Genomic DNA, 23,962 nt, shown 5'->3' on the forward strand with positions numbered 1-23,962 from the left:
AATTGTTAACTGGTCTAAGCTGAGTGGTGTGTGCTCACAGTAGCTGGGCGATGACCTGTTAAGGTCAACAAGCACCGTGACTCAGAGCTGCTTCGCACTGATAAGAGTACACAAACACAAACCTGCCTCCGTTAAATTTAACATTCTTGCTCCATCCACCTGTTGTTTTTCACCAGTCTGAAATGTCCGCTCTTTTGCTCAGCAAACAGCTGACAAAGTGTGCGTGTGTGTGTGTGTGTGTCCGGATGTCTGTGCGTCTCTGAACCCAGTCTATGTTGTGACGCATGAGAAAAGCTCTGGCAGAAGAATAGAGATTACCGAGGGACAATGTAGACAACAAATGAAAGGTACACATGACCTTACATATTAAATAAACACATAAATACATGTGTAAACAAGTGTGCACGACAATGCTAACAGAAGAGTAGGTAATTACATTAAGACCTGCTAAAACTCTTCAAAAATTAAATCATCAGGGAAGTAATTTTGTATAATCGTCACACAATTAACGGCTAAGATAAAGTGAATTTTATGATTCGTTTTTATACTTGATTATAGCATGGTTAGTTCAACAAATGGCTATTCTCTGTATTTCAAGAAATATATTGTGATGATGGAAATCATTAAAAATAAATAAATAAATAAATAAATCTTTCCTAAATGCTTGAGTCAACTGGATCCTGTCCATGTAAACGCAGGATGAGCTGTCACCCAAACCAAAATGAGAGTGAAAATCCCTGAAACAATCAATTATGCAGACAAAGTGTTGCAACAACAAAAGCAGCAGCAGGCATGTTTTCAGAGCATGAAAAGCTCCCCAACAATTATCAAAACTACACACCTCAGCAGCTGCTGCACAGTAAAAGCTTAGCCACCGCAGTCCGTTTATTTCTAATTCAGCAGTCAGCAATAATTCAAAAAGTACAAAGAACAGTTAAGTGATTGAAAACATTTTCGCAAAGATTTGATATTTTCAAAATTAAAGAAAATATTTTCAGGAGGGGCTGTGCACTATTTCAATCCTGCAAATATAGACCTGGCTTTTTAATTTAAGCTCATAGTTAAGAAAACTTCATTCATTCATCTTTTACCGCTTGTCCGTTTCCAATCGCAGCTCACAGTGGGTGAGGGCGGGGTCACCCTGGACAGGTCGCCAGGCCACCACTACACCGCCGTGCTGCCTTGGTTAAGGAAAACATGCTGTGCTCACGTAACTTCCCTTCCCCTCCCTCCTTGCAGGATCCTCCATGACAGCTATACACACACGACACATGACATAATAAATATTTGATCCTTTTTACTCTTCACATCCCCGGGGGGGTCCTGGTACAGTAAGTAAGTGTAGAGTGTGAGCATAGCACGTGGCTCAGTCTGCAAAACTGCTTCTGCACGAGAAAACTAGTCCGGTTGAGCTGATAGCAAGACAACAAGTGGCACCTAAACCATGTCAGCATGCTGCTCCTGCTCTGCTTGAACTGGGGAGGTGTTGGGGGAAATGTGCCGGGAAGGGAGAGTCACTGCGTTTGGTTTTGTAAACGGATAAATGACACAACTAAAGCCGCTGTGTTCCTGTGTCCACACTCAGTCCACACTCAGTGACCATTATACCACTGCATTTGGGTAGCCGCCTTCTGTGTTGGTAGTACGGCTGTGATGGGCACACGGTTGCCATGGAAACCAGGCTTGTTTCATGTGTGGGCGAGAATGAGACTTGAAGTTGGGATATTCAAGACAACAGCTTCTGGTTCATCATACTGGCTCAGTACAACAATTTCATTATCATCAATTTCAACATCTGAATCTATTTTTTTTTCCCCTTTTAACAAACAGCATCACTTTAAAGCTGCGAGACTGAAGTGACAATAATCTGCTTTTATGCTTTTATCTTGATGATAACTGTATAGGCCTCACAGTTTTTGCATGTCTAATTGTAATTTCAAAGACAACACCTTGGATCTTTCAGTGAGACACAATATACAGAGTCTTAACTGAAGAAGGGCCCTTCCAGGTTTAAAGAACTGTGCGGGTTTATCTGCCCAAATGAACCAGGAGTTCATTTGTCCTCCTTACCCTTAAACTTTACCTTCCATATCTCAAAGTTGTGTTTACTCATACACAGCGCACAGCACACTGCCCAAGCACCCAAAGAAGACAGAACGTGAAGCAGCTTAATTGATTTAAGAAGGAGAAGCGCATCCTTTAAGCTCCCAAATCCCTTGTTTTGGGAGCCAGACAAGAAAATTTGGTGGTTGAGCTGAGGCCAGGAGAGCTCACCGTCTGTGCAGACGACGAACGATGTTTTTGCTTTTACTGACTGTGAGACTGTGGAGTGATTAACTCTCTGTGGAATTCAGAGTTGTCCCATTAATATTAAAAGATCTGGGACTCTGTAGTATTTTCAACAGACACTCACTGACTGACCTATTGGCCACAACAGCCTGGCTTAAGTGCCAGCAATATTAGCACGAGACTTAAACTGCAGAATAGATGACTGACAAATCGTCCCAGCACTCAGACAGCAACAGCACAAACTCCCTAGAGCTCACTGAACAAAGGCACATTTTGTTGGGCTGCCATTAATTCACTTAATTTACCTTTTCAACACTGTTCAGTTACAGCTGTCATGGGAACATGATTAACTATCAAGTAAGCATATTTCTTCACACCTTGTGAGAATACGCTGTCGCTAAATCAGACTTCTGAAAACAACGATGAAGCGCATTATCTCTAATCAACATGTTTGGAAATGAACATTAGATGAGAGAAATAAGGGATTAGAGTAGTCACATTGCAGCAGGGCAAAGAGGGCACAGAGTGGAAGAGAAGGATGAGCAGAAAATAACTAAACCATCAGAGTTAATGGAGGCATCTGCGTAAAGAGGAAATGAAGAAAAAGAAAATGGTGGAGATAAACATAATGGTCACAGGGAAAGACATCAGTGTAATGGATGTTTTCAGAAGAAATGCACAAATATGGTATTTTATCACTCATCAGCTCGCTGATAATCTGTGAGCACTAACCAAATTTAATTATGAACAAAAGTGATAATTATGGTAAGGCAGTGTGCTGTATGGTTACTTTTTTATACACTCTGTTTTAAGATGTTATGACAAAAATTCATTGGTGTGCTCCAGAAAAAGTGTAACCACTAACAGCAGCCGCAGTTGGCTGCGTCGCATCATGTTGTCTGCGTTTGTGAACCAAATCGTGAACTATGAATGTGATTTTATCTGATCTGGTGATAAAAGTTATAGCACAAAGACACTGTTCTAACAACACTGGAAGTTACTTCAATTCTTCAAAATTTTAAAGCAGTGTACAGAAAAACAACAGTGCATAACTGTTTGATAATTTTGGGAATACACTCATTCTTTTTCTAAGAATTAGATGCTGGAGAATATGGGGAGAAATGATATGCATTTATTGTCTCAGTTTAAATGTGATCTAGAAATTGAGTTGACTGGAATTGACTAGTTGTGCATTTACCACTACTACTGCTAATAGTAATAATTATTATTATTATATATTTTGTGCAATTTACATTTAAAACTATCTCAAAGTCTATGTCACATCATTTTGGATGAGCAAAATGGTCACTTGATGGGCAGCAATGTTGATTGTTAAATCATACCATTCCAGGAAGTTACCACATAGTCACTTGCCTGATAAAAGCAAGGCACATTTATCAAAATGTTGAACCACTCATTTTAAAAGGAAAACTCTATAAGGCAAAAAAGTTTTCAGACACAACACCGACATAAATCAAGCTTCTCAAGCAGCCATAATGGTTTCAGCAAGTACAGCCGCAAATGCCTTGAAATTCTCACAAAAACATTGGTTGATGTTGTGATGAGAAGCTAATGAGTGCTACTAAGACTGACGCAGACACTCCATATGCATCATGTGGCATGATTTCCTGCACTTTACAACTATACGGGAATTGTTTCTGACCACAAATTGCAGACGGATGTGGAGTATCATATGAAGCAAATGCACCAGAATGACTAATTACGTGCACAGAAATGTAAAAACCAACACTTTGTGCTCCCTTACAGCCAGAGACTGGAGTAAAGGGCAAAGCAACATCGCTGTGACTAAAATGTGAAAAATCAGTCTGATAATGTGGCCCTGATGTTTCATTCATGGGTTATTAATGAAGACTTTGTGGATTTTCATCTGCCTCTCAGTTGTTGTAGCCTGGAGGAGGAGAAAACTCTGCTGCCATCACTTCTCCATCCCTTCTTCCTGTCGGCCTTTGGTCATGCTGATGAGTTGCTGTGACATGAGTGCTGCTGTTTTACACACTGAACGAAAGGATGCGAGGCAGATTTGTGTTTCACTAGAAGAGTACAAGACAAAAAGCGTCTTTGTGCACGACACAGTCCGTTTTCATGTGAATTCATGGAAGGTTGCTCTTCAGCTTCTATCTTTATGGGGAACAATTACAGTATGGATTGTGGAAATTTTTAGGAAGTTAAGACACACTTCATCGGCTGCTTGGGCGTTAGGTCTTAGCTTTTGGAGTACCATCTGGAAAAAGAATTTTGGTTTGGTTTATTGATGGCACACAGGGTTAAATTTGAAGGTTAAATGTAGTTAGGAGCAGATAATGCATAATGTCGGTGCTTGTTGAAGAGAGATCGTGTATCAGACGAGCTGAGCCACAAACCTGAAGAAGATATTGTGTAAAAATACAAATGCATGAATACACACATCCATGAAATGAATTACACATTTTTATACAAAAGCACCTTCGCAGTCTGATGACTGTACTTCAGGCTTGTTCACTGAGTGTGAACTTGTTCCATCATCGACAAGACATGAGTAAAAGGGAGGAGTGATTCCTTTTGTGCTTTTATATCATGCGTTTTAATTAAATCTTGGTTTTACTTTCCAAAGCATCTTATCAGCGCAGGCTTTTGGAGTGTGAACTAACTTTATAGTAAACTAAATAAATCTGGCCACTCAGTTACCTGAGGCTGCAAACAAGCTGACAAGAGAGAGTTATCCACGGAGAGCAAGCGTGACAATGACAGGAGGTGACAGCAGCAGAGGTGTTAACTCCATAATAGCTGTACAGTGTCATACTGCAGACGGTGGTTTTCAGATGACTATGGCTCCCCTCATTGTGTGTGTGTGCATGCATGCGCTTAAATTGATTAGAGAGAAGGGCTGGCCCATCTCACCATCATGCCTGACCTGCCTAATACATCAGCTGGGAGCATCACACACATAGACACACACACACACACACACACACACACACACAGGTTCACTCGCTGTCACTGCCCCTCAGTGACGATAACATAAGCTGACAGAACACTCAATGATGCCATGTGGTCCAGATCAGTGTGTGTTTGTGGTGGGCGAGTTCAGTCTAACCCTGGTCATCCCTCACCCCACCCGACAGGTGGCCTACTGCCACCTCCCATAATGCACTGCCTGTGATCAAGCGCTCTGATGTCAGTCTGAGTCACATGATGTAAACAGGAAGTCAACTGAATTTTAGAAAATAGCTACGACTCTGCGAACAAACTGTCTTGGTTAAGACAGAAAACTCTTTTCTTGTGGCTGAATATTTTGTCAAACTACAAACACTGAATCACTTTCCCCTATCCACGATACATTTTATGAATTACACATTTGTGTTAAATTGTGTCAGAAGTGGTGTGTAAATTTGTGGTTTCACCAAAACTGACCTTTCCCTTTGGCCAGTTCATTTGTGCCAAATTTGAAGACATTCCCTCAGTGTGTCTCTGAGACATTATATTGACAATATCACAGGACAGACAGACAGATGACCAGAGCATCGTGCCTTTGGCCACAACGGACGGCAATACACAAGACTAAACAAAGAGCACAAACAGCCTTCTCAGCAAAAGAGGTGGTATGTGCTCATAAAGTTGGTGACTGACTGATCATATTTCTTACTCCATCCTCACGTTGAGGGATTTTTGACGATTTATGAGAGGCAAATGACTGAATATATCCAAACGTGAGGGAGACACAGGTAGAAGCCAACAGCTCTTAAGATGAAGCACTTGTTGTGAGCCATGTTTCTATTGTAACCTTATATTGTGTCCCCATGATGACTCTGACCCCTAAAGACTAGGCTTGTCCATCTGCTCTGCTGCTCAACCAAACAAGAATCCAACCTTCTGGAAGAAACCCTGCAAGCGTTTAAGGGCGGAGAAATGTTGTGTGTAGTATGTGTCAGATTGATTCTGTCAGTGTGCTAGTGTGCATGTGAGGCAATGACGGTGCATGTAGGTGAATGGGCCAGGCAACCAGAAGAGGGCTAATCAGCTGCTAATAGCTCGTGTTCCCATTGGTTTTAATGAGATTAATGCTGAGGCTGAGGATGTGCTGCTCCTCGTTTCAGAACTCGACCACAGGCCAAAAGAAAAGAGCGAGTGATGCTAAAGCCCTCATCTGTCTAAATTTATATCATATTTTAAGATTCTCTAAAAGAATGTCAGTAAAAAAAAAAAAAAACATTAACAACAAGTTTTATCACCATACACACTGAGTGAACCTATGAACTGAGGAATTATGTCTGTCTGTATGTTATATTCATGAGAAAAGCTGAAGTATTGTTGTGTTATGGATGTTTCAATAGCTCATTAACTCTCCTCACTTCTCCTGTCTATTTTCTGCCGGTCAGAGTGAGACAGTTTGCATCAATTTGAAGTTTTCAAGTCATAAAAACCTTGGTTTCATATCAAGTTTGAATTAAAATTTTGGAGCGTTCTTCTTTTTTTTTTTTTCCCTTCCTTGTACTGAACGGATGGATGGATTGATGCACACATTGCCCTGTACTGTAGACATCCCATCAGGGTATACAGTATGTTGTGTCATCTTTCCTGCCTTGCCAAATCATGCTGTTTGCAATTATTTAGGAAATCACCCTCAAACCTCTCTGATAGCAATGAAAAGATTCATCTTATTTGTGTTTGTGCTTAATGTGCATTCTCTAACCTCCTCTAACATTGTTACTTTTCTGTGTTACCTTCTGTTACATACTAGCAGGAAAGCAAAGAAGCGAGGAAGGAAGGAGGGAAGTCAATAATCCTCAGAGCTCACAGTGGGTTAAGGGAAAGGCGAGGAGAGAGATGATTTAGATTGTCAGCCTCTCCTGTCCTTAGTAAGTCTTCTTCCTTTATGTCTCTCTCTCTCTATTCACATCCACATTCCTCTGTCTATTTCTTCTTTCCCTTCCCTTCCTATCTCCACATCGCTCTCATCCCTGGATATAAAAATCTGTCCTCTAATATTGTGTTAGCTATACACAAAATCAGATATGAATACTGACCCTGTAATTGCTACTTTCTGGTTATTAATCCAATTACTGAATGTGCATCACTGTGTGAGAGAGGCCACGCAAAGTACAGTGTATGCCATGTATATTTACGCATTCAAGTCAGTTTTATCTCCATATCTCATGGCATCAACTCTACTTTTGATTCAACTCCACAGCCCCAACCAGGGAAGCTACAAAAGCTAATGCACACAGACACCTGAAGTTGAATTTAACCTGGCTGGGAGCAGAAGCCAGAGAAATCAGTTGGCCTGTACAGTAGAAAGGTTGCCGTCACAAGCAAAACTACTGACAGAGGTAAAAACGCTTTTATGGCTGTAGTATAAAGATAAGATACTTAAAAAAACAACACCAGAGTTGAATTACAATCTCTGAAAAAAAAAATAAAATAAAAATCAATCAATTTCTTTCAGCAGCTGCCATTTTATCTATTGCTGAATGTCACACAGCCAAAAATAAGATGCTCAGTACTATTCCTTGTTTATCAACATTAATTTATGGTCCAAATCTCCGTCCTGAAAAGGCTTTGCTGGTACTTCCAAACTCCCCATTTACGCTCTACTTATTTAAATGAGATTTGCAACAATGTGGAGGATCAGTTTCAAGTTTTAATTCCATTTTTCATGTGTAATAAAGTCAAAAAGGCTTCCAAGATTAAAAACAACATTGAGCCAGATATATTCGGAGCCATCTTTTGACGTTATTGTTATTCAAAAATAAGTCAATCTAGTTTGATGCTGCATGATTTATCAGTTTAGAATGTCACATATTTATAGATTTTATAGAAATACAATCGTATATATACGTATATATATTATATGTAATATATATTTACATATATATTTATAGAAATAAAATCTACTTTATTGAACGTGTTATTGTGAAAATAAAGCCAAGCACTTCATTTTGATCAAAAGCATCTCATTCAGTGCCATTGTCAATAGATGCCTTTTTTTATATTGTATATTTATATTCTATTTTATATTGAATCCATGTTCAGCATCTTTACTCTTGCCGCTCTGTGGCAGCATGAGTCCAGACAGCATTTATCGATGGTCCAGCATTTGAGTTTGGCCGTTTCTCTTCTCTTTACTTTCAAATTAACCCCATACGTCTGCAGCCTGCATCTATTTTTAGTTGGGGATCATCTTAATCCCAATGTCAAATGAGCGAGCATGGACACAAATGCAGTCAAAACAGCCTGTTTTGGTCCTGGCTGACCACCAAAAGCTACTCACTAATCCAGAGTCGGTATTAAGACAGACGACCACTGCAGCATTAGAGATCTACAGCCGTAAACAGTTGTGGTCAGAAGTTTATATACGCTCATCATGGGTATGAATGTCATATTCATTTTGGGCTTTTAATGATTTATTTGAACCATTCTTTTTCCAGGGTGGAATGATTATACAACATAAATCTTCGATGATTTTTAAAAACAAGAATTGGGTGCACAAGTTTGAATTTATTTTGGATTTTCTCTAATCCAGACAGGGTCAAAATTATACAAGGCTCTCTTTAGTGATGATGATTGACTGCAGCTGGTAGTTTCTCTTTGCCGGCCAAAGACAAGAATATGTTTAGGGGAGACAAGATGAGGCTTTCAAACTTAAGAGCACTGTACTAAGGTATTGTGGCATTATGCTCTGGGGCTTTTTTGTTGCTAGTGGTGCTGGTGCACTGCACAAGCTAGATGGAATAACGAAAAAAGAATTTCTTGAAATTCAATTTAAATCAACAGCTAGACGACTGAAAGTTGGACCCATTTTGGCGTGTCAACAGCAAAATGATCCCAAACATACATCAGAACTGGTTTTGGGACAGATAAAGCAGGCCAACATTGAGTTTATGGAATGGCTCCCCATGCCCTGACCTCAACCTTGTTCTACATTGCTGGACAATGCTTAAAAACTGGCTCTGTGCTGGGAAATCAAGCAATTTAAATGAACTGTATACCATTTCTGCCACAAAGGGTGGTGAAATATCCAGCCAGAGTTATGCCAGAAGCTTTTTGATGGCTGGTTGAAGTGAAATGTCAAACGGGACATTTAGCCAAATATTAGTGGGGCTGTATGTATATAACTGATCCAGTATGTGTAATTTTGACCCTGCGTTGATTAGAGAAAATTGAAAATAAATTCAAACTTATGTACCTAAGTCTTGTTTATAAACATCATCGAAGATGTAGTTGTATAATCATTCCACCCTGGAAAAATAACAGTTCAAATAAATCATTAAAAGCCCAAAATGTATATGACATTCATGCCCATGATGAGTTTATGTAAACTTCTGACCACAACTGTATAACAGTCTTGTGTGGTGATTTGGCATCCTCAGTCAGACAGTGATGCTGCTGCAGCGCAAAGCTGACTAAGAAGCTGAATAAGCATGTTAACAGATAAACTGTGGGTCTTATTCAAAACACTGAATGAGCGAAAAAGGGAAGGGAACAAGCAAATCCCATCTTTTCCACCTCTGTCTCTCTCCGTGCCTCCCTCACTTTTATTGTATCCGCTCTTCAACTTCCTCTGGCTCTAATTTCATCCATCCTTCTTTCCTCCTCTCTTCTCTCATCTGTCTTTTTTCTCGCTCTCGTCTCCCCTCATGTTCCTTTCACCTGTCTTGACTGCCTCTGATCCTTGAAACTCTTCCCCGTATTTCCTGGTGCCCTTCCTCTCTCCTCTCAGCCTGCCTCTTCGCTCTGTCCCTTCCCTCTTCTATTGAGAGCCCACTCCTCCAATACTCCTCAAGTCTCCATGGCCACAGTTGTCACGGCAGCAGGCTGTGATGTATGTTAAAACAAAGTGAAGGACCAACACAATGAATATAAACAACCGGCCACTTAGAATACATATACAATATAGATATAAGATTGTGGGGCTGATTGTGTATTATATTTCAATGATGAAGATGAACATCACTTTGTCAACATCGATGTGTTTGTGTTAGAGAACAATGGAGCCGTAGAGCATCAATGAATAAACTGAATCAGGGTTTTCACTGAACGGATACACCAGTGATGCATACCTGCATTGTAGGGGGGCATGTCCTCCTCACAAAGCACAGCCACGAAACTGACAGTTAGTCAACGCTTTTACCGTCTTCTACCGTTTTCTATGCTAATCATAGTATCTGATAATTGCTGGCATGTTGTGTAGAAAATGGTCAAGCGGATACGCTGCAGGTGTGATTTTTCACATCCACAGCACATCATCCCGCTTTAAAGGAGAAAACTTGTGTATGCTACAAAGAGATTTAAGTTCTCATTTATCCCACAGGCCATAAACCTGCTTAGCTGTAACAGATAATCTCCTCATCACATTTCCGAGTCATTCAATCTACTGCCACATTCATTTTTCATTTACAACTATTTTTTTTCCCCCAAATAATATATATTTGTCATTTCATACACGAATTACCTGCAGACCTCAGCCAGTGTTTTATTGGTGAAATCAATCATCTTACCTTTTCATCTTACTATGACAAATATATATTTCAAATTCTACAGTACATGGTGAGGGGGGGGCACACACAGAAGAAAATGGTCATGTACATTAAATGTTGTTTTAGTTGCTTTTCACTTTGTGCTGAAATTATTAGAAAAAAAAATTTTTTTTACTTTTGTGTGTCACCTTTACATTGAAATACACTGAGCTCTACTGAGCAGACATCAAATGTGGGGTCTAATTCAGCAGAACACAGTTTTTGTTTAGTTTTTTGTTGGCTCAACGCTGTATTCTGTAAGTGTGCTCTGCTGTGAGAGTAATGTCTGGTCAAAACGTTGCTTTGGCATAGACAGCTTAAAAATGTTACTGTGTGTGTTTGCGTGTTAGTGTTCCACATTTCCCTGCGGTGCAGTGTCTGGGCTGCGGTCTCTGGGTGTTTGGGTGCTAAGCAGTTGGTTCAGCAGGCCTCTTGACATCTGAGCATGTCACCCTACAGCCTAAAAACCTGTAAAGCTCCCGGGCTCTGTTTAAAACACACAAACACTTAAATAACCCTCACACATTTGCATGTCAGTCACGCAAATGGATGTAAAACTTGACATCTTGCTCCCCAGCTGCGAACAAGGGATATTGTCCAAAAATCCTTTTCTGATGAGTATTTTGACTCTAACCTATTAAAACAAGTATTTTAGTCTTCTTCAACTGAAATTAGTATTCTCTTCCACATCAGACAGTGTCTTTGTGGGCATGTTTGCTGTAGTTATACAGAGTCTATATTTAACACATGGTAATGATGAAGAGGAGTGACAGCTCAGAGAAGGAAGGAAATGACTCACAACGATGGGACTGCACACTAATAAAGCTGTATGATCATACTTTCCAATGAATGCACACCTACACACACACACACACACAGATAGAGGGGTACAAAATAAATGATGATATGATTCTTACATTAATTTATATTTGGGATAATAATAACCCCCCCCCCAAAAATAAATAAATAAATAAATAAATAAATAAATAAATAAAATCTACTGAAATATTTAGTAAATGTTTTGTATATTGGTGAACCCAGTGAAGTAAGCATAACATATTACGGTACTTCATCCTAATTATAGGAAAAATAATCCCATCCTGACACATTAAAATTGTTTGCTACCTCTGAACAGAATGAAAATACTAAATTATTCTATTTACAATGAAGCAGAGAAAAAAATATATTTTTTGCTGCTACACAAACGTAGACATCACAATCCGTTGAACTACATTTATTTAACAGTGAACTCCAATCTCACACATTTCAGAAGCGGTGAAAAGAAAATGATTGGTATTTTTACTTTATGCATAACTTTCTTCATATAACACACTTTTTTCACATAATATTCAAAAGTTTCATAGTTATTGTACATGAACGTAGAAATACCAAGTAAGTTTTAGTAGTTGTTTAGTAGTTTAGTAAAGCCCTATAAAATCCATTTTATTTTTCCCAAATACCATTAGAATTTTTCCGCTTTTTTTTTTTTTTTTTTTTTGGTTTTTAATTTTTGAGAATTAAAAAAAAATTCCATATTCATACCTGGAGCATGCACAGAGGTGTGCGTGTTACAAAACACTTACAATTAAAAACAATGAACAAGGAATGTTAGACTAGTGCAAAAGTAGCGAATGTAGTGAAGTGAAAGTAAAAGTATCCCCCAAAAATAATACTCAAGTAAATTACTGATACTCAAAAACTGTACTGAAGTACAGTACTCAAGTGAATTTACTTAGGGCGACAACAGCAATGACTGTTAAAAACACTGCTGTTTCGTAAATAAAAAGTTGAAGGTTTTATGAAAAAACTCTTAAATAAATGAAGTTTATGTTCCTAATTCAATCAAATTTTCTTTTATTCCTCAGAAAAGTATTGAAAATCGTACTGTAAGGAACTGGAACTGGCTTTCCCAAGTAAATAACACACAATTTTTTTTATGACATGAGGCCAGTGACTGAACTGTAAGAGATTGTACCAACAGAGTAAATGAAGATTTAAGGACATCTATATTTCTATGCATCTACGGTCCTGCTCACACTGTCCAACCCACTCTTCCCTTTATCTTTATCTCTCCATACATCCTGCCATCTCCACCTAAATGCTGCTGGTTTCTGCCAACTGGCATATCAAGATGTGAGTCCTCCAACAGTCCTGCTATAGATAGATTTATCAAGATATAATCAAATAATAGCAATAAAGTAATACAGAAAAACAGTCGCATGTTACACGCTTACTGTACAAAGTATAAAGTCATATCCTTATAATTAATATATAACTCAAGTAATTTGTCACTTTTTGGTAACTTTATGTACTCATTTAAGAATTTCTATTCTTGTCAAAGGCCAGTGTGTGGGCAGCACGATCATTTGTTATCTGATCACAGAGCAGAAAACACAGCCTGTTCTTTTCACTTCACGGTTACAAGTTGTGGAACAGCAAGTTCCATTTGGTGGGCATCTGAACGATAAACAATGCAACGCGACTAAAAAGTTCATTAGCTGTGATGGCATCGTTCAGAGTCTATGTGGGGAGTGAAATGTTGCTGTGTGAATAAGTTTATACCAGGAGTTCACTTCTAAGATAGTTCATGGGCAGAAGAAACAAATGGGGATGTAAAAATGCCGTTCACACGCTGACTATACACAGTATGCACTGTCACCAGATCCTTTTTTACATAAATATTTTTAATTCATCATGGCACGAAAATGGCAGTAAAACAGGACACAGGACACCAATATGGAGGAGTTGTGGTTGGGAAATACTTAAAGCCCAACATGGAGGTAACTTGATTAAAACTGATATTATCTTCCACTCATTACTTTTCATTTATAACTATATGATGCTAAGAGATTTGGTTTTTTAATTGAGGATCCTCATTCTCATTCTTCATTATACATCGTGGTCCTTGTGTCTGTTGTTGTGTCTGACGCGGAGGAGTACTTCTTCTAAATTTCTAAATATCTTTGTCAAAAAGTGCGGAAATAACGCCAACAGCTTAAATAAATCCCCTCACTGTTACCTGACTCAGCTGCAGCCCTCTCCTCTCCGTCTCTTCCTTTCTGATGGAGCTACCAAACTCAGCTGTTTCTGTCAAAGATAATATTTTGTGTCGGGCTTTAAAACAGGCTAGGCTAATGGATGTTAGCATTAGAGCTGGCCAGTTAGCTTACGTTACAAGCTAACTGCGCTGTTTCTTACCTCGCTCTACATTTCTCGTCCCAGCTTCACCGTCACCACCTTTTTTTAAATATTTGTTTAGAAAATGTCTTCACCCTTTATTTCTTTCCCTCTTTTCTTTTCCTTTCCGATCAACGGACTGATGCTGATATATATAAATGTTATAGACTAACAACAGACAAAGGACTTGGCTGGGCGTGGATAGAAGAGAGGGGCAGAGGCGACAAGCCTTTTTGTCATTTATTTACTATTTTGTCTTTAGAATAGGAATTAAATAGTTTCTATTGCACCCCCACAGAAAAAAAAAATCAGGCTGAGGATTTTTTCTTATTTTAAGCCCTGTAAATTTTAGCATTTAGTAAGTTATGAGGCGAACAACTTGGGCCCAGTTTGGAACTATGCAGTCGTGTGGCTCTGTCTGTCCGTCAACCCTGACAACTGACAGGAACATAGTAAAAAAATAAAAATATCTAAAAAAGATCTTCATCCCTTCCTACACACATAGCCCATACAATTTATCTATGTGCGTCCTGAATGTGCTTAGTGTGTCTGTATTGTGTGATATAGTGTTTGTCAAAATGCTGCCCTGAAGGCTGATAACTTGCTAGGTCAACGACCAGTCACATGCTGCCCTAATCTGATCACCAATACAATTAATTGATCTCTCTCTTTCCATGTCTCTCTCCTGTTCTTGTTTTTACATGTTAAATTGAAACATGATACCAATGCTGTGTCACATATGCCTGAATTCACATCATAACACATAGTAAGTTGTAAACAGATAATCTAGCATAATAACAAAAATGTATGAGTTTCAATGCAATTACTGTAACTGATGTTTTACCAAAGACAGTGTTTGTTAGGAGCAGATTAACAAATACAAAGATTTACACCTTTTGTTGGTTGGTAGCTGGGTTGCGTTAATGCTACCAATATATTAAACTTGTCCACTAGGAAGAGGATGAAATTCCCAATAACCCAATAAAATACAAGAAAAATACATGAATGTATTTTTTGTAAGATTGTACATTTTCCACTGTCTGACACTTGAAGTGTGTTGTTGAAATGACTGGGCCGTGGTTGCTCTGCTAACATGAGACAGTCATCTCCATGCTTTAAAATGATCACCCTCATTCTTTGCATCCTCCTAGTTACAAAATTAATCATCCAGCTCAAAGGACTGTTACACTGATCAAGCCAATCTAGAAATGTTGACCTGTTTTAAACACAGTGGCGGGGGGTAAAAAATAAATAAATAAATAAATAAAAATCAATAAATCAAAGTCTGGCAAATGTTTAAAAAGGAAATAAAGTGCCCTATAATTAAACTACAAAATGACTTTAATTAAACCTAAACCTAATTAAACTGCTACATGGGATCAGATACATGCTCAGTTTTCTTTCATATTCCAGCACCTTCCCATCCTCCCAGAAACAATTTGCTGAGATGATCATTAGATCAGTTACCATACATCAAGGAATGACACGTTAAGCAACTCACAATAGCATGTGATCATATAATAAGACACTTGGGTCAATAGCTCGTATTCCTGTTAAGCCCTCATGGCAAAGCATTCATTAAAACATTCTCTAAGTGCTGCGGTGTCTGCATCCAGTACTTTGTCTTTCATTACAACATACTCATACATCCAAAAAAAAAAGTCATGAGCACAAAAACACACACTCACTCGCTGGTTGGAGTAGTGTGCTGCTTCCTGTGACTCTCATTTCCCCTCTGCTCTAAACCTTTAATCCCTGACAGAGAAATATGACGCAACCTGACATTCTGTTCTCAGAATCACACACAACAAGCACAAAGACAAACACAAACACGTGTAATATGAAACATACACACCATACATGACTAAGACACGCGCACATAGACAAGTGTACTCCAAGCTCTGTGTATCAAGGTTGTGGTTATACACACAAACAGACAGAATGGACTGGACAAAAAAAATGTTGAATCGGTTCTCTTTCTAGATGCTAACAATATACCCTGAAATACCATGAAATATATTTTATATATATTCTGTTAAATAACCAAGAGCTATTTCACTTATGAAGGTACATGCACAATAAGTGCTGTGCTTAAGAACAGGTCAAATATACTGCTGCTTCTCCGGAGCAAAAATCAAAACAGCACAATATTATATCATAACAGTTGTCAAAAACACATTTTTGCAACTTTCTAAAAAAAAAAAATATCTCTCTTTACCTCTAAATATCAGACCAGGTCTTTGGCTGATGTAATGAGGAGAAACAAAAAGCACTTTGCTTGACATGCCATAGGTAACCTCAGCTAAACTGCCTGAGATCAAACAATCTGGTACGTTAAACCCACAGAGAACCTGAAACACATTTAAAAACTATAAAAGGGCAGCTGAGAGAGGGTGGGACCCAGATTAAGTGCAGTGGAGAGTTGATGTTTTGCAGGCAGGTTTATAAGAAGCATTTTCATTTTCATTTGAAATAAATGAAATCAGGATGAATCCTGGATGATTTCCTGCTGTGCGCCAACATGACTTTTCTCAGGCACAAGAAACAAAAGACTTTCCAGCCCATAGGCCGTGTTTTGGGGGAGTTCCTCTCAGGCAACAACCAGTGACCAAAGTAATAATGACAGGAGCAAAGGGAGAGATATGGTGATGTATTTTGTCGAGCATTAAAGTCCACACCAGATGGAGGTTGGGGTCACCAATCCTCAGGTATATGCCACAGGAGAGCAGCGTCCAAGTTCTGTGTTAGTGGAGCAGTTTGTGCTGTTTCTATTATCCAATGAGAATCAATAATGTCAACTGCAATGTGATTTTTGCAGCCATGGCAACGAAGATGCTTTTACGTTGAGGGTGTTATTTTAACCTAAATCACAATCTTTTTTTAAACATAACCAAGCCTTGACTTGAAAGAAAGGCATCATGAAAAAAAGATCTGCATATTTGTGATTGTAACCATGATAACGCCGAACCCAAAGAGTGGCAGATGCTCCTACAGGTCGTATCGGAGGGTTGTTGTTGGAGCGAGACTGAGATGGTTGTGCTGCACAGTCTTCCTATGGTTTTCATCAGAAAACGATGCGCCTCATTACTATGGTTTTATCACCAATATCCATCCCTGCATTAGCCAAGAGATTATTTACCCTTTAATCCCTGACTCATGATGTTCATGTGAAAACTCACCCACATGCAGTTATAATCCATTCCAGTGATGAGAACATACACAACCAGTCAGGTAAACAGCACCAGCACAATCATCCAATTAAGGCAGACAACATCCGAGTGTAGATCCGAGTGGAGCATCTTTATCTATGAATCTGTACATCGTGTTTTTGTCCGCTTTATAGGCTGTTATTAATTGTTATCCATGATATAATCTCATGTGCTGCAGCACTTAGAATACAGTTGGGTGCTGTCTATCACAACTGCTCCTTCACCTCATACCAGCCTTTGATATACAGCAATTGTTCAGAGCCAAGTGGTGACTCAGCATCTTCTCACGTTATTCATTGTGATTCAAACATCTATATCATTTTTTACAGTGTTTTAACTTCTATATTTCATTCATTTTGTACTTTTTTTTTGTGTTACACTGTAGAGGACAAAAGAACAAACATAATTTCAATTCCTCTGTGTATCTTGCATGTACATGAAGAATTGTTTACTTTGACTTCAGATGTGAAAGGCTTCATACCCCTGTTTATATGGACATCAGAGGATTTAGTTTGAGTAAAATACTGAAGAAACTTTTTGACTGCATAGAATTAATATGGCATTGGTTTTTAATGGTGTGAATATATCAAATAGTGCTCTAATTATACAGCTATAATCACAGTATTAATTTTGACTGCTTATCGATTATGATAGAGTTTAAACAGATACAATGGGGACATTAAGATTATGCTAAAATTCAAATGTAGGAATCACCTAGATTTAGACAGAGACTAAGGGTATGTTAGGAATGAAAGGCAATGATAGGAAATACTTTTTCATAAAGTGTCATGAACACTTCCAAAACAAAAAATTGTTTCCACAGCATTTCTTGGCAGCATTCTTCCAAAAAGCTGCAACTCGTAATTAAAAAAAATTGTGATAAATTCAATACAGCCTTGTTGTTTAAATGCAAGATGCCACCACAGTTGACCTACCCGAGTGAGTTGCTTAGATTAGTCTATAGTTTCATCATATTATTTATACATTATTTATACAATAATTCATGCCAAACCCCAACAGACATCCTGATTTTCCCAGTCAGCACTACTCAGTCATACAAACACACTCAAACACATATACTGCGCCTCTGATTTCATACATAGGGCATATTCATATAGGGCTCTTATAGGATTATGTGCTGATGGGCAGTGTAGTAAGCCAGCATGCCAAAGGGGCCGTCATAAGTCTGCTAAATCACTTAACAGCTTAATAGGATATTAATCATTCTACACTCTGCACTGCAAAAGGAGGAGAGGAGAAGAGAAGAGAGGAGAAGGAGACAAGGAATAAACAAGGAGGAAACAAAGAGGAAAACAGGAGAGGCGAGCATAGGAAGAGGCGGACAATAAGGAAGCAGAGAGACAGTTTTAATAACCTGGGAGTTATGGAGAGATGAGAGAAGCAAATAAAGCAAAGGTCACAAAAAGAGAAGAGTGAGCGCATATCAATGCCGCAGACCTTCACAGTCAATGCATAACTGTATTTGGGCGAGACACCCAACATCCATGCTTGCATGCAATTTTGCTGTCCGATGTCAATGGAAAGCAATGTCAGCTGCAGAATGACAAAATGCACCATTTTCTTCAATGAACATACACCTGTTAGAATGTCACTCAGTCTGTGCTCCACAGTCGAAAATGAATGAATGTTGCTTCTGTGCCAGGTTATGTTTCTCTCTTTAAAAAAGTATGGAACAGTATTGGGACACATTTTCATTAATGATGTAAATTTTTGAGAGACAGATAGATGGACATGAAACCAAATCAGTCACAAGACAGCATTCATCAAATCTCCTCTCTATCAGTGGACCCTCCCACTTGTAAGCTCCCGGCCTACATCTCTTCACCCATCCACCAATCCTCCGGTCTATCCATGCACCCAGCTCTCTTTTCCTCCTCTCCCTCTCCGTAACCTCTCACTCATTCACTGACAACTAATCTCTGCTTAATCCTTCAACCTGCTCTGACACATATACACACACACACACACACACACACACTCACACTCACACTTTCTCTCAGTCCATCAGACTCACTCATTCTTGTGTATAAATTAAAACAAACACTCAGGTCTTAAGATTCCCTCACTCACAACACTTCAACTCCCCCAACAAATTTATGCAGTTGATATATGATATATGATTAATTGAAATTGTACCGCTTATCCGTTTGGGGGGGGCTCTTTAGCGAATCCCAGCAGACATTGGGCGAGGGAAGGGTACACCCTGGACGGGTCATGAGCCCATCGCAGTGATACATAATATTACAGTATAAATACATATATCTAATGAATGATTATTGGGCTAAACCATCAATGGCCTCGAGCATGAAATCTAATGAGTTAAGCATTATTAATGCCAATGTCTAATGTCCACAGCTGATGTTTTCATCTTGGGCATGACTAAGAGGCATGTGATAGTCATTTGAGCTGCATATGAATATAATTTATAATGTCATGAAGGAGCTGCTCAAAAAACTCCCATGCTGTCTCAAAAGGGATACGTGGAACTGCTACTGAGTTCAGAGAAACCCACAGAAGCTTGAATGGATAAAAAACACTTTTTAGAAAAGTACTGGTGCACCTATTCCACAGAACATACAGGATAGCGTGCAGCACTGTTAATCACGTCCTGCAGACTTTTATGAAATTGAAAAAATGGTTCTCCTTTAACATTTCAGTGAATGGTATTTAAAAGCAGACCCACAATTGCCTGTTCTTGTCTCCTGGTCCAGTGAAAAGACCAATAATTGATGGTGGCATTCATGCAGAATTCATGTTGTCAAGTAAAAGATTCAGAGGAGACATAAAGTTCTCAGAAAGCAATTATGGACATGATCGTTGGGGAGAAAATAATCAACAAATTAACCAATAATGAAAATACTTGGATCTGAACCAAAGTGTATCACATCAATGAAAAAAGTATTAGAAGACTTAACCTCATTACTCTCTAGAGTACATTTGATTTTTTAAATATGACATAACCATAACCAAAATAAAAATTGCTTTTTGATTCATATTTGAAAGATCATCCTGAAAAACTAATTCAAGATGATAAGAAATGGCTTTCTCAAAACAGATGTTTACTTTCTCTCTGACAGAAAACTGTATTAACATTCATATTTTCCTTCTTGCTCTCACACACACACTGTACATTATGCAGTGTGTGGTAAGTGTAGACTTGGACAGCATGAATAATTCCCATCTGTTAAGGAAACATGTTACATGTCACACACAAACACACACACACACACAAGCAAGCAATATCCTCCAAAGCTAAGAACATCCTTCGTCGGTGCCAGAGAAAAAAGTCAATGTTTGCACTGCATGACAAGGCCCCCTGAGAATATTGGCAATAAAATCTGAAGTAAATTTTCACTGAGGTGTAAAAACAGCTGAAGCTTTCCCTTTAGATTTTTTTCATCACGACTCCGTTATCATCATCATATAAAGCTGCAAAAGCTGTTTAAGCACGTGCGCCATTTATTCAGACAAACCATCATTAACCGCCTTTATGATGTGGCTACATAAATGTATGTAAATGCTTAACATTCTTGTCTTTAGTGTTTAGTTTTACGAAGATTTCAACAAAATGTTTATTTAATCAAATTATTACATAATCAGAATCATTCATTATGTTGAATTGTATAATCATCATTTTTTCATTTTTAGTTTGTCAAATTACGCAAACTGGTTTCCAGCTCTCCCATTCTGACAACATGGGAAACCACTGTGACACACACAGAGGGATGGCCCACTGTGTGTGTGTGTGTGGCTGGGGGCGGCGGTGTGGGGATGTGAACCTGTGTTTGTCTACACCAACACAACAATGAAGCCCAACGCATCCATCCAAATATTGCCGGGAAAGCCCTCTGACGCAACTAACACATCCAGCCTGCCACAATCATGCAAAGGTGTTGTGTCTGGTTCTTGTGGGTAATCTGGATGATGACAAATAGTGGTACTAGCAGCGAGCCATACAGTCCACGTGTGAAAAACTTTTATCCTTGTTGCACAACTAAGAAGGCAACATCTAAAGAACCACGTGCAGCAAAGAAATATGTAAATTGCAAAACCTTTCCAATCACAAAGCTTTTGTGGCGGTCAAAAAGAAGAGTGTTAAATAAACTTGGTTGCAATGGCTTTGATCAGACGTGTTCTTGACCTTGACTTTTTTTTATTTATTTTAAAATGCTTTGAGGTCTGAGTTGATTTTTTGGATATGGATTTCATATCTCAACATTTGGGCAGAAAATCCAGAAGTATTTGTGTGCTTTGACACCACTGGTGTTAAATAAGAAAGTGTTTTTTCTGATCATTTGGGAGAAATAAAATACGATTATAACGATTAACAATTATAATGTGAGCTTGAAGTTTTCTAAGAAATAAATGCAGAGAAAAAAAAAACATAAAATCTTACATGACTGAATCTCATTAGCTGCTGCAACAACAACAGTTTGTTCTCATTGCTTCTGATTATATGTTGCTTAGCACCAGTAAATTAGAAACATCAACTAGATAAAATGATCTTCATATTTCTATTTAGATTTACATGTATGTGTTTTCTATTCGAAGCACAAGATACTAGTATCTAATACTCTTACACATGCTCCAGATTGTGAAAAGCTATTAAGTGCTCATTCTCCAAATTGCTCTTCTGAGAATTCAATAAAGCTAAACCAACACTTTCCATGAACAGCAAATACAATTTTTTGGACATTTCACCTTTGACACTGAACCAATCTCTCAAAATCCTTCTGTGTGTAGTTAACTATGACTGTGACTGCACTAAAGTGCAGGTAGGGATCTACAGCATATTTCCACTAACTCCAGTTTATCCATATCATCAAGCCTTGATTACTTTTCCAGCAGCACTCACCAGTTCTTGGTTGGTAGAATTGGAGTCGTCTCCAGGGAAGGGGATGTAGATGGCTAAGGCCACACAGTTGGCAAAAATAGACAGCAGTATAAAGATATCAAAGGGTCTGGAGGTAGATTGTTAAAGAACACGGTTCTTCAAAGAAAGATTTTTGTATAGCTATTTACATTTAAATTGATTAATTGAAAATTACTAAAAAGTCATGAAGTGTTAGGTCCATACATTGAAAAACTCATCGATCAATTATCTCCTGAAAGCATCCATTGATCAACACAACCAGTCACCTACTTTTGATGTAATTAGTCTATTCTAACAGTAAAGGTTTGTTATTTTTCTGACTGATGAGGTGATGCATCCATTGTTCATCCAAACACATCCATCCAGCCAACTATTACCCCGGTGTCCGGGGAAAAAGGATACTTCCATTCCACCAGGCTGATGCAGGCCCTGCGGATGGGGTTGTTGAGAGTGAGACAGAACAGAGCTCTGGGTGGCCTGCTGTTGGTCGATCCTCCCTGTTTCTTGCTTTTGGCATACTGCTGCCTCTTCCTCTGCGCCAGTGAACCAACAGGGGCAGGTCCAGTGGTGCAAACTGAAGGCTGTGAACTCCTGTCAGGCTTCGCAGCATCGTCCTGTGCTTGGCGAGCGGCACTAATAGCAGCGTGCCATGCAAGGACTGGGCTGACAGCGGAGCCGGGGCCACCAGAACTCTGAATGCCACTGTTGGCCCCAAGGAGGCCATGAGAGGAGCCGACGGGCTTACCAGTGCTGGCCGGGGCCTGCAGAGACTCCGATGGATGGAGCTTGGGCAGATTGGTGTGGCTTTCTGACCAGGGCGCCGAGGCCTCAGTGGAGGGAGTGGTCCTTCGATTGCTGGCATACTGTGCCCCTGGAGCAATATGATGAGGGGGAAGACAGAGAAAAGATAGTTAAACCATTTTGAAATTGAATTTAAGTATAAAAACACTTTCACACATGATGGTCCCCTACTACACTGATATTTTTGTCACGTTCTTATTGAAAAATGGGGATGCTCTGTAGCACAAAGTAATGTCATAGAAAATGTTGTTTGGTCAACACAAGTAAAACAACATATTCAATGTAAACAATATGTAAGCACAAATCTTCTGATTAGAGAACTTGTTCCATCAAATGTCATTGGAGTAAAGACATAATAGAATTGTATATTATTAGAATATTCAATAATATTCAGAACACATGAACAAAAAGTTTAAAGAGTGCTTAAAAAAACCGTCATCAGCTATGTGACAACAGAATGGTGAATGAAATTTCAATTCAAAATGAATTAAATAAAAACTACTTTTAAATTTACATTTTAAAGACAACTGGAAGAATATCAACATCTTTGAATGGGGTAATTGGTACACTTGTGCAAGTCTGGCAAATAAGTCCAATGCAACATTAGTTCAAATCCTGCCTGGTGTAACTTCAATAGCCTCTGTGAACAACTGTGACTGCCCACTGGGGAAAGAGAGCAGGACTTGAAGTTAAGAGTGAAGATGTAGAAATAAGCATGAAAGTGACGAGGAGGGAGAGAGTAGTTTGAGGGAGTGTGGAGAAGACAGAGAGAGACTGATCCAGAGGGAAAGGGGAGGCAGCTTGCATGAATGAGAGAGACAGGGGGAGTCATTAAAATCAATGTAAACCTCCAGTGAAAAAGACATTGTCCTTGACACAGTCACTTTGGTTCACTGCATCTCTACAGAGTTGCATCAGGGAGTAATATCATAGCTGAAACTGCTCCCACACAGAGATGGACCAGCTCAATCACCACGATCCTTCATTACAAACTTATCTGGGAAGCTGTCTGAACTTGGCCTGATCAAAAAAGTGGGATAAAATCCGAAAAAGTAGGATGTTTTAACCAAAGCTAATCA

The 23,962-nt window shown here is 38.9% G+C and overlaps 1 protein-coding gene across 1 annotated transcript in view; it reads right to left on the bottom strand.

Annotated features, from left to right (window-relative positions):
• The window catches only part of cacna1db (calcium channel, voltage-dependent, L type, alpha 1D subunit, b), a 74,896-nt gene that overhangs the window by 49,575 nt on the left and 1,359 nt on the right, over nt 1-23,962 (bottom strand). The window contains exons 2-3 of the mRNA XM_029505893.1: nt 22,485-22,953; nt 22,065-22,170 (exon numbers count right to left, since the gene is read on the bottom strand). Coding sequence (XP_029361753.1) covers nt 22,065-22,170; nt 22,485-22,953 — 575 coding nt within the window. The remainder of the gene's footprint in view (nt 1-22,064; nt 22,171-22,484; nt 22,954-23,962) is intronic.

Source organism: Echeneis naucrates, chromosome 7 (assembly GCF_900963305.1).
Source record: "Echeneis naucrates chromosome 7, fEcheNa1.1, whole genome shotgun sequence".
Lineage (NCBI taxonomy): Eukaryota > Metazoa > Chordata > Actinopteri > Carangiformes > Echeneidae > Echeneis > Echeneis naucrates.